This window comes from Montipora foliosa, chromosome 2 (assembly GCF_036669935.1).
Source record: "Montipora foliosa isolate CH-2021 chromosome 2, ASM3666993v2, whole genome shotgun sequence".
NCBI lineage: Eukaryota > Metazoa > Cnidaria > Anthozoa > Scleractinia > Acroporidae > Montipora > Montipora foliosa.
The window spans coordinates 12,004,396-12,016,895 of NC_090870.1; the positions used below are offsets into that span (position 1 = coordinate 12,004,396).

The following is a 12,500-nucleotide window of genomic DNA, read 5'->3' on the forward strand; positions in this document are numbered from 1 at the left end:
TGAACATACATTGGGTGAAAGATGTTATGTCTTCGTTTGAGGGCGAAGTTTAGAGAACGGCGAATTTTGCAACGAAGGCAATCTAAAAAGACAACTCATCGCGCGCGTGTGCCCGATTTCGATTTCCCTCCCCCCTTCCTTTTTCTAGCGCACGCAGGCTAAAAAGACAACAAATTAGGCCTTTACATACTCAGGATATTTAGGCAATATCCTACGCAAAACTCAGCACTAAATAAACGGCTGAAGTTGTTCCAATATACTGTGAACTCCTATTTAGCGGTTACCTTGCGGCTAAACTTAAAGAGAGCCTCTTATTATGCTAAACATCATATAATATTTCGTTTTTCGTTTTGGGTTTTTTTTCCAGAGATATTAATGACATGGAGTTCAGTAATCGTTAACAATCAAACGCTGTCGTTGAGTGTTTGACGGCTTAAATGTATATGATGTTAGCAATATACGCTTGTTTTTTTTCGGCGAGCAAATTCAAGTGTGAACCAGCCGAGAAATTTGCAATCGACAGATGCGCCCAGGTTATTTGATTGTGTGCGGTTTGTAAAAAAAAGTTTTGTTTCGCTCGGCTGTGCAATGACAATTATGTGCAAAGAAATGCAAAAATCTCCTTCAAGCGAACGATATTAGCCTCAAGGAAAACCGTTGCCCCCTTTTGAACATACCTTGGGTATAAGATGTAATGGTTTTTGTTTGAGCAAGCACACGAGACGCATAAAAGTGATGTCAGCCACAGGGTGTATTAACGTGCGGTTCGATTAATCGCTAAGAATTAAACGATGTCGTTGATAGTGCAATATGCGGGCATTTTTCAGTGCGCAAAGTCAAAATTTGCAATGTTAAGACGACAGCGTTTTGTCACTGCAAAAAGCATAAACTCGTATTTATCTTGTCAATATTTTTTTTTAGCGCAGAAAATATAAGTGTACCACTTTCAGTAATCGAATTATATTTTACTTTTGTCCGAGAAAGAACCAAGTACTCCAAATACGAGTCTCTTAAATTTTAAATTATATTTTAGAGTTGTTATGCGTCTTTTAAATGGAAGTACTTCCTTAGATTGTGTTGGGGAATTGGATGATTTCGGAAGACATACATGTGTTGGTTATGACTTTATCAACAATTGGTGGCTCTTAAAAGAGCCGTTTTAGTCTTCTTGTGACCTTTTTAAGCCTTTGCCTTCTTCTCAGTTTTCTTGGGCAGAAGGACAGCTTGAATGTTTGGCAGCACACCTCCCTGCGCGATGGTGACACCAGCAAGCAGTTTATTCAACTCCTCGTCATTGCGGACAGCGAGCTGAAGGTGACGGGGAATGATTCTGGTTTTCTTGTTGTCGCGAGCAGCGTTGCCCGCCAATTCGAGGATCTCGGCGCTGAGATATTCGAGCACAGCGGCCAGGTACACTGGAGCTCCGGCGCCAACTCGTTCAGCGTAGTTTCCTTTGCGGAGAAGTCGATGGATACGACCGACAGGGAACTGAAGTCCCGCTCGGGATGAGCGGCTCTTGGATTTGGTGCCCTTTGCTTTTCCTTTACCGCGACCAGACATTTTTCTGTTAGCTTCGAGTCTACAAACACTTAGCGAAATAAATGTCGAAAGGTAACAAGAGGGAAATTATACGCAAGGCATTATTCCAGTCGGATCGAAAAGCACCAATCAGTTTTTCATTTCACAAGTGCTTTTGTATGAAAACGGAACTATGTTGACCTTTGGCCAACCTGAAGTTGTGAACCAATAAAAAATCGACGATTTCGATCCTTATGTTAATTGATCCCATCTTTGTTTTGTTATAAATAGCAAGTCATTCACATAGCGTTATCATTCGATTCAAGTCGAACCCTACGCAACGAAAATGGCACCGAAAGTTGCAGGAAAGAAAGGAGAGAAGAAAGCTGGTAAGGCTAAGGCCGCCACTGGTGACAAGAAAAGGCGAAAGACAAGAAAGGAAAGCTATGCAATCTACATCTACAAGGTATTGAAACAAGTTCACCCTGACACCGGTATCTCCAGCAAAGCCATGGGCATCATGAACTCGTTCGTCAACGACATCTTCGAGCGCATCGCTGGCGAAGCTTCCCGCCTGGCTCATTACAACAAGAAGTCAACTATCAGCTCTCGCGAGATCCAGACCGCCATCAGGCTGCTTTTGCCCGGTGAACTGGCGAAACACGCTGTTAGTGAAGGAACCAAAGCTGTCACCAAGTATACCAGCAGCAAGTAAACTCGTGGAGTTTACCGCGACAACCAACGGCTCCTTTAGGAGCCACCAAATGTTGTAAAAGTTATGCCAACACGATTATATCACATTTTCCCCCATCAACCCTTGAATCCTTTTTCATGCAGAAAGAAAATTGCTTCCCGGCCGTTAAATGTCCAAGACGAGAAAAACCGTTATCACGTCGCTCTTATACACTGTACTCATAGAACGTAATTCGTGATGTCCCTCAAATTCCAAGCTCTGCGCATATCAAAGATGATGTCATATGAAACGCAACGGCGTGAGTACATCTGCCTCGCAATATATTTTAAAACAATTTGAAAATTATAAATCCCACGCCGTTTTCTTGTCAACGATACAGATTTGGTTCAAGTCAATAAGCGAACGTAGACCGTGTTCATAGGAAAGATTTCAAGCAGTCTGTCAGATGCTTCGTTGCTGTGGGAAATAGATCCACACGCACAATTTTTTAACCTTGATAAGGTGTAGCTCCTTGATCAAAAGCCTGAATGCTTTTATTCAAAACGTACGACAGACACGCTTCAGCTCGATAGTGTTCTTTGTTTTGAGGACGGAGCAGTGTCAATGTAAGATTATGGTAGTGCGTGATAGGGAATGTGAGACAATTCGCCCTTCAAAACTTTGGTTTAGATAGGATACCGGGTAATAGCTAAAAGGCAAGATAAACGTGTTTCTGTTTCATGTTTCATTCATTTCAACGCAGTTTTTTCGAGCTAAAAAGTACACGGCCTTTACAAACAAAAGTATGACAGATGAAACACTCGAAATCCTCATCATGTAATCATTTCGTTGTTGGTATCTACGGAGAGGGGTTGGCAGATCCATTTTCGAGTCAGAAGAAAGTTGTGAACAGAATAAGCACTTTCGTAAAACCCATGAGACTCTGGTGTCCTGTGGATAACAATGTAATGAATCCATCCGCTGCAGCAGCGATTGAACGGTGGTAATCAGCTCATGGTAGGTTTGAGTTCGTGATCTTAGTGGTGGATCAAAGGGTTGTTGTGTGTCCCCCTTTGCAAAGTTTAATTCTCAGACGTTTGCACGCGGATTTACCCACTGTCGAATCTGTGCATACAAGTTCCGAAAATTAGAAAAAAAGGAACTAAATAAGCAACTTTGATTTGGTGAGAAAAGGACATTAAAATGCCTGAATTTCGATTGATCGGTCATTATAACGAGATGCAGCTTTCATCGTTTTGTCGATCGAAAATCATAAAATATATTAAAATAAATTATTGAAGTTAACTGTCTTGCTCACGCTTTTTTAGAATAGGGTGCTTCAGATAATTGCGTGGCCCCGGATGACGCAAAGCAGCGTCAAAAAAAAAGGTACCTCTTCCAGTAAGATTTTTCTGGTTTCTGGTTTCGTAATGTTTCTGGAGGATAAGCAGAGCAAGTGATTCGTGCTCAGTAAACATTCATTGGGAGAATAAGTAAGCTGAGGAAGTTGACTAAAGCCTGGTTTTCTCTAGCGACGCAAGCACAAGCGGAAGCGGAAGTAGCTTATGCTAAGTGAAAACGAACGTCGACATAAGCATCCGCCATATTTTTTCAAATGCTCAGAGGCGGGGAATCTGGAGCGAGTGCTTCAATTGGCCAGACGTAGAAACTTTCCTTGAGCTTAAAGGGGCTAGGTCTCGCAATTTTAGGCAATTTCAGCACTCATCGAATGGTCATAGAATTAACTAAAATTTCAAAATAACTGTTCAAAACTATAGAAGAACTCTAACAAAACACAGGGAAGCCAAGAAGGGACATGGATGGCAAAACTGGAGAGGTTTGAAATGGATTGAATTTGCGTAAATTTGAAAAACGTCGGCCCACCTTTTTTCAAATTTATATCAGTCTATATCAAAATGTCATTTACACAGCTGGAAAATCATTCTCAGTTGTTATGTGGCCGTGATTTTGCAAATGAAAGACTCTTGCTCTGCCAATTTGACGTTTAGAGCTCATAATTAACAAAATTGAACAAAATTACCTAAAATAGCGTGACCTAACCCCTATACTTGTGCTAGTGCTTGCGTTGCTATTGTAAACCAGGCTTAAGCAAGCTACACTCATCGACGCCATGTTTTAGCTACATTTTCACTCATCACGCCCGCTTTGTGCATGACGAGGAGGAACAAAACCATTTGGAGCTTTTGTTCGTTTACTCAGCATATCACCAGTGCCAAGTAATTTCTTGAATTTCCGTAATATTGAACAACTATTGTTTTTTTTTCTCCTCTTGGAGGTAGTAGTGAGTTTTTGTAGTCTGTTACCTGATCCTGTTGATCTTTACTATAATCTTAGAAATCCTAGGAAGCTGCCCTTGTATAAATGTAGAAATAATCGTTTCAGTAATAGTTTTTTACCATATTGTGTCCGCAAATGGGATGCTAACCCATAGCCTTACACGTTTAAATATATTACCTTATTGTTTTAGTATTACATATATGCCATATATTTATCATCTATTGTAAACTTGAGTTTTTCAATTTCAATTTTTACTATTGTAAATTGCCAATCAAGTATTTTAATAAACATTATAAATTTAAACTTAGTTTTATGAATCTTGCCGACATTCTCCGACGCATAGAAGGGGTTGCGTGCTTTATAACTTGTTTCATGTATGAAGAGATTATCGTGTCGATGGTGACTGCGCGCGATAAAAATCGCAAGCGTAGCCACCCTTGAACTGGCGACGCGACAGCTAAAGAAATCGCAGAACAAAAATTGCGAGAAATTGAATGAGTTGAATTTCTGGCAATTTTTAATTTTGTCTGCGATTTTTTTAGCTGTCGTGTCGCCAGTTCAAGGGTGGCTACACTTGCAATTTTCATCGCCCGCTGGCGACAGCCCAAAATTTGAAAAAATCGCATCACCGGTGCGAGTAAAAAATCGCTCGCTCGTGAATGAAACGGGATTTTTTGATTGCACAAACTAGACCAAATACCGCGCGTTCTTTTACAGGGACTAAGGTGCATCATGGGTTATTTGACTTGTCCTCCCTTAGGGACTTAACTTAGGGACTGTGTCAGCTGCCGGGCACATGCGCAGTAGTGAACCGCTAGCACTAATTTTTATCACACAAGTTTTGCTTTTCAGCCATTATTACCGTTGAGCCGATTACACGTTCCGCAGCACATACCTGAGTTTTTTTGTAAGCGAACTTTCTGAAGATGAACGCGATTCAAACGGATGAAATAAGCTCATCGAGTTCTTTGACAGAATTTGAAATAGTCGGGCCGGCGTTTTCAAAAGCAAAAAATTTTGAATAACCAGGCCTTTTGAAAAAGCACTCTGGTCTCCGTAGTAAAATAACGCGATCATGCAAATCGCCTGAATCGTATGAATGGTGTGGCGGTTAGGAGAGAACATTGAAAATTTATGGTCTAAAAATTAATTTCGAATGGTTGTCACGAGGCACAGGGATTCGTTCTTTTACCTCTAATGTCCCTTGTTCGCGGTTAAGAACTTCGCACTTCGTTCCGCTTAACTTACGCAAACGACCTGAGATTGATGGGTTCAACCTGAAGTTTTGTGGTCGGGCACAGCTTCATATTCAAACTAACGATGCATTTACTCTGTTGTAGGAACCATCAGTACGGTATTGAAGCTGGCAGTTATGTACTTTGTGAAAGGTGAAAGGATACAGAACAGCGTGACTTACAAAATGGAAGAAAAACCTGGTGAACGAAAAATGAAAACCGTCGGCCCAGGAAGGGAAAATTGAGCCAGCATATTATCTCCCCGAAACCCCCTCTTATTAAGAGAGCTTTGCTTTGTGTCTTTTACCTTGGCTCCCTGGTATCGAACAGATAACTAAGTTCCAGATTTAAAAATCGCCAAACTTGTAAAAAATGTAAATAGTTTGGTTATAGCGAGATTTCACTAAGTTAGCCATCTTGTTCACCGGCACTTCATCTGAAGAATATAACTAAGTTACATTTCAAAAGAAACATGGCACAAAAGCGACCAGTTCCACTTACGCAATTAGACGCACGCGCAATTCGATACAAGGAGCTGAGCTCCCAACGCCTGACAGCTCTGTCGGTAAAACAACTGCAGCGCAATCGCGCGGTCATGGGTTCGAATCCCGTCCAAGAGCCTGGATTTTTTGAGGCTTAGTCCTTTGCCACTGCCGAAGTTGCTCAACTAACTGCCTTTAGGTCACACGTACAACATTCCGGACAACCCACTGAAAAGATGTGAAATGTATTTATGGCACAAACAGCTGTTTTTATTTAATTTTTGGCGACTTTCTGAAGACATCGTCTCCAAACTTGAAAAAGCTGGCCAGGTTTTTCAAGTTTCAATCCATTTCCATCCTCTCCATCCTTGGGTGTAAACTGCAACAAAGATTAGCTTCAGTGCACTTCAGGTTATCAGCAACAAACCTACAGCAATATTTTTTGGTCTTTAATGATGCAAAGACGTCTTTTAGTGTTTGACGGTTGACTAAAATAGCGCGACCGTTTCTTTTTGTTGTGGAAATGCGCATTGCTTGTCGTAGCAATCTGATTGGATGAATTTCAGCTTTGGCTGTATTTTCACATAAGAAAATTGTTCCACGACTCGTAATGCCTGTCGGTTGAAGGTGGGCCTTCAATTGACCTCTCCCCATAGGGGCTTTTCAGGGCCAATGAAACACAAGCATGACAGAACAGAACATTCAACAAGGGAACACTAGCAAATATTTAAAGACAGGGACCTCCCACCCCCTCCACCTGGGGAAGGCCTCAGAAAATGATGTCAAATAATCGTTAAAATTTGCCCAAATGCATCACGGGTAACTGATAGCCGAGAAAAGACTCCGAAATGGATTACTTTTATATTGGGCGCAATATTTACGCAAGTGCTTATAGGTTCCAAAGCAAATTGACGAGGAGATAAGACCAGACAAGACCTTTAATTACTGGGTTGCCTATGGCAAACCAGTTGGAATCTGTGTTTAGTTTCGTGTTTTTTTTATTTTTTTTTCCGTGTCGGTAAAAGTCTTGCCTGTCACTCCCCTGCCAAGTAGTGGCTTTGTGCATAGAGTCTTGTCTGTGTATTTTGTTAGGTTTGAGGGGGCTGGGGGAATACGTAGATTTCCTTGGTGCACACAGATGAACGTTTAATTATTAAACCCGCAATGGCGTCGAAAGTCGTGGTAACGGGGATGGCGTTTTAGTGGCAAAAATATACCTTTATGAGATCAAGAATGGAACGTCAATTGGAATAACGAAACAGGCGGGGAAAATAAATATCTGGAATCTTAAAAGCGACGAGGGATGGTCTTCGAGAACAATTGCGGTCGGATATGAGAAAGTGTGTGTTGTTTCTAATCTTATTTTATAAACTGTGCTGGTATGTAGAACACTGACAGTAAGTGGGAAATTGAGTATGGGTGTAAAAGGAATCGAATGTCTTGAATGTATCACAGTGTTTACCGAAGTGGCATCTCATTTGTCTGGCAATTTGCATTTAATTTGCAGTCAAGCTGTACAGTTTTCAGGTAAAAAAATAATTGAAAATGTGACAGTGAAGAATTATTGGAAAGAAAGGTTGTTGTCTATTTTGTGCTTTGGAAAAGGTTCTTTAGGAAAGAGTTCAATCTTGAACTGAAAAATATATTTATTTGCATATCGTATGGTTTGTGAGACGGATTGTTTCTTGTTTGCACGCACGGAATTGGAATAGAAAGGGTTTTTTTTGTCTCCAATAGCAAATATTTTGTTAGTTTCAATAAATTTCATGCTGGAAAAGGTTTTTGTGAGATGTTTCAACTGTTGTGATTCATTGCGAGTTTAACTAATTTGCATAAGTGAGTTGAAATTTAATACGCATTAAATAAAGATGACAGGAATTTGAAGGCATGATCGTTCTGGCAAATGATTACAGCTGGCGATCGTTTTTAATTAAGGTCAGAAAAAGATTTCTGTATAGTCACTTTTGTGTAAAATGAAGTTATTGTTAACTTGAGAAAACAACAATAGGGTCGTTTATACGAGAAAAAATAAGCCGCGGCTTACTCTGGACGCGGCGTACATAATACGCCAAAGGAACTATTTATACGAGTATAAACTCCCAGGCCAGGATAAGCCGGGGCTTGAGAAAGCTGTGAACGTAGATTTTGCATCATTTATATGGGCTGTTCGCGTTTTATTTTCTCTCGTATAAACGGCCCTTATATGTCTTTAACTTTTTTAAAGAGAGAGATTTCGCGCAAATTTTATTTCAAGCTATTCAGTTGAAATATTATTTCTCGCCATTGGCTTCGTTTGCGTGATCATTTACTGGTGTTGACATTTAGGAGGTAGCTGTTTGGTTCTAAACGAGTAGGAATAAAACGACCAGGAATGAGCGAATTTTAGTGGGTGTGCGATAGCAACACGAGACAGGAGTCGAGAGATTCTAACGATAGACAGATATGAACTAACCCTCATGAAATAACCGAAGGAAGGCAGGCGTTGGTGGTTTGTGTGAGTTTATAGCACTAAGTGGATGGAAGTCGTCATGTTTTGATTGGGCAGCTTCAGAGACGTCCTTCTGAGGAAACAAGTTGTTAAAATAGCTAATTGTGATTGGAGAATTTCGATCCTAAGTATAATAAGTATAATAATGCCTTTTACTGACAGGCAAAACCATATGATTGAGCGTGATCATACCAAATATCATTTGTTTGCGCGATCAAGTTGTGGCGAAGTGTGCAGCCCATGACAGTATGTCGTTTGTGAGCATATTGCTTTTTGTTGTATTAACCTTCTTCCTCGGAACGCTCAAACAACTCACTTATGCACACGCCGTTTGCGGTAGACCCACACTAAAAGATGCTGTTGAGCGATTGTTTTGGCCGGGGTTGGTCCGCAAACTGAAAGAAAGTTTATATGTTGAGAACAAATGTGTACTAAATGAACAAATATGTGAAAATCATGATATGAACTGCACTGAAAACCAAATGCCAAAGGAGAGAAGCACAGAACTGTGAAAGTTTCCTGAAGAAGAAAGTTCCTGATCTTAAAGTTAGTGCTAGCGGTATCGAGCTAGTCGCAGAGATGTACGCCTACCCGGATGCATTTAGTTAAATTTCTGAAAAAGGTGAATTTTCTGTCTATTTGTATTATCATGGCTTTTTGTTTTCTGCTGTTACTGAATCCCTTTGTATTTGGAGCTGTAACGCTACTTCATGTGCAATTACTTGTATCGTTTGCAATTATCCTCACTAGTGGTGTTGTTAGCATTTTTACTGGGTTGCCAAACCCAGTCGGAATCTCGCTTTCATTTCGTGGGTTTTTACTGGGTTGCTAAACCCAGTCGGAATCTGCGTAGCGTTTCGTCGTTTTATTCTTTTCCGTGTCGGTAAAAGTCTTGCCTGTCACTCCCCTGCTTAGTGGTGTCTTTGTGCATAGAGTCTACTGTGCGTATTTTGTTAGGTTTGAGGGGGCTGGGGTAATGCGTAGATTTCTCTGGTGCACACGGGAGGACATTTCATTATTAACCTGGAATGGCGTTGAAAGTCATTGTAACGCAAATGGGGTTTTAGTGCATCTTTAAACAAAATATGCCCTTATGGAGCTCAAGAATGGAACGTCGATTGGATAAACAACTTAGGCTATGAAAAATACATACCTGGAAGTTAAAGCGACGAGTAATGGTCTTCGACAACAATTTCATTTTTCGCCGTTGGATATCAAGTAAGCTTTAGCTTGGTACTATATACAACTCTGAAGTCAAATGGCAATTCTTTTATGGATTTAACAAACACTGAAGGAATCGAACACCTTGAATGCATCACTGTGTTTACTGAAGTCGCATCTAAGTTGTCCGGCAAGTTACATTCATTTTAAGACTCAACTCACCAAAGGTAAAAACAAATTGGAAATGTGACAGGGAAAACTTATTTGAATGAAAGCTTGTTGTTTCTTTTGTCTTTTATTATTTACCATCAAGGTTCTTTTGAAAAGGGTTTGATGTGAACTGTCAGAAATTAATTTAATTACTGGGTTGCCTATGGGCAAACCCAGTCAAGGTCTGCGTTTAGTTTGTTTGTTTTCTTTTTTTTTTTTTAGTTTTTTTTTTTTTTTTCCGTGTCGGTAAAAGTCTTGCCTGTCACTCCCCTGGTAAGTGGTGTCTTTGTGGATAGAGCCTTCTGCGAGTATTTTCTTAGGATCGAGAGGGTAGTGGAAATGCGTAGATTTCTCTGGTGGACACAGTAGAATCATTAACTTAGCCTGCAATGGCGTCGAAAGTCATGTAACGCGAATGGCGTTTTAGTAGATCCTTGAACAAAATATACCCTTATGGAGCTCAATAATAGAAAGTCAGTTGGATAAAATAGGCAGGAATCTCAAAAGCGACGAGCACTGGACTTCGAGAACAATCTATCGCCCGTCGAGACGAAATCAAAGTGAGCAGTATTTACCTGAAGTACATGGTAATTTGACACAATTGAGTTTCTTGTCTTCACGCACGCAATCAAATAGGAAGAGGTTTTCGCCTCTAAGAGCAAATGTGTTGTTTGTTTCAATAAAATTTTCGCTGGAAAAGGATTCTGTGGTATTTTCTGCCTTTGTGAATTATAATATCATGTTGTGTATTGAATTTTCGAGCTTAAGGTTCAAATGTGATATGGGAGAGGTTTTTTAGTATTGCTCTGTAAGCAGGAAGGGTTCACAGGCCTGTTGGAAGCGTGCTTGAGTTTCAACAAAATGAGGCCCAAAATCAGTGAAAACTTGTGACGCAGATGAATAATAAAGTAGCTGCTATTTCCAAAATGATGGAATTACCTGGTGATAAATAACGTCGTACGCGTCTTGGAGAGTAAATTTTGACTTTGCATAAACAAGAGTTGGGCGATTGTGATCTTTGTTTTGACTTCGCTCATTTCATTGTCAAACTTTATAACACTTGACAGAAAAAGAAACTTACAAAAACCCGGTATCTTGCCATCATTTGACACAGATGCTTCACTGTTTGGCTAGTAAACATGCCGCGGTAACATAATCACGGCGCCCGCTGAATTCCGGCCATGTCACTTTCGAATCTCCCAAAATGTTTGTCGCTGATCGTAACTTTTTATATTCCATAGATCGTTTTCACGTGACGTCATCACCTTCCAAAATCTAAAACTAAAGATCCACCAAAGTTTTTATCCTCATCAGGCATAGGAGGCGGCATATCTATATCTGTTGACAATTTCACAGCTCAATAGCGTGCTTCGTTTGGAAACCAGAGCATTTTGAATTTCCGGATTATGTAGGTGCGTGACACAAAGCTACGATCAAGTTTGTTGAAAAATATATACTTATCTCATGATTTTGAGCCCTATTAGAAGTTAGAGCATTAGGAAAAGTGCTTATGTAAATGCTTGTTTTTTTAGTAGTGATAATCAGTCGCCTAGATAGCCAAAGTCAGTTCCAGATGTTTACACTATTTTCCGGCCTGCGAAACATTTCGACGAATATCTGAAGTTTGGGGAAACGCAGAGGCCTAAAACTTGGACAAGTGTCTTATTTCTTTATCTTCTATAAGATAACAATTTCTTAGCGTTTTGCACTGGATAGTTTTTGATTTATTTTTTTATTGCGTGACAGTGAAAACGATCTATATTCAAGGTTCAAAATTAATGTTGTTTTCATGTCGTAAATATTTTATTCTCGATCGACCGTCCGGGAAACTTCCTTCTGCTCTTTCTGAAAACTGTGTATCAATATTTATTTGCTTTTTCATCATCAGCATTTGTTAGCGTTAATAGTATTTTCGGTCAGATGTTTCTGTTTTTTATGAGGGGTTTACTGTTTTGGTCTCCCATCCCAACACTAACCCCGCGAAACAGGGCTTGACTTCAGTGAAGTTTAGTATTACAAAGTTTTCGGATGCTCATAGGGCACACTTGTGGTGAAAAGAAGTTGTGAGGGAACTTGAAAATTATCAACATGTCAGCCCAGAAGCCAATGTTTCTCGCTTCTCTTTTATTTGTTATTCTTCAGAGACTGGAATGCTGTATTTCAATACCACACAATTCAGTGCCTTCTGATTTTCTGTAGCACGTACCACAGGCAAGCCAGTGTATGCTTCACAGAAGCATCTAGTTGCATATGCTTTGTGATTGTGTGTTTAGTTTGCACGCACGCAACTGAAATAGGAAGGATTTTTTGCCTCTTAATCGCAAATATGTTGTTTGTTTCAATAAATGTTTCGCTGGAAAAGATTTCTGTGAAATTTCCAGCTTTTGTAAACATATGTGTAATTTTCGAGCTTAACAAATTTGCATACATGTGTT

At 40.0% G+C, this 12,500-nt stretch overlaps 1 protein-coding gene across 8 annotated transcripts in view; it reads left to right on the plus strand.

Moving 5' to 3' along the window:
* The window catches only part of LOC137992466 (uncharacterized), a 77,189-nt gene that overhangs the window by 27,818 nt on the left and 36,871 nt on the right, over positions 1–12,500 (plus strand). For 3 of the 8 annotated variants that reach the window (XR_011121695.1, XR_011121693.1, XM_068837815.1), the window contains one exon: positions 5,830–8,348. The exons of 1 other annotated variant lie outside the window; for it this stretch is intronic. Coding sequence is in view for 1 of the 7 variants with exons in the window: in XM_068837818.1 (XP_068693919.1) it covers positions 5,830–5,850 (21 nt within the window). In the remaining 6 variants the exon portion in view is untranslated. Of the gene's footprint in view, positions 1–1,202; positions 1,325–1,678; positions 3,581–5,829; positions 8,357–12,500 lie in introns of those variants that run through there. 4 more of the 8 variants (XR_011121691.1, XR_011121692.1, XM_068837818.1 and 1 more) reach the window with 4 other exon arrangements.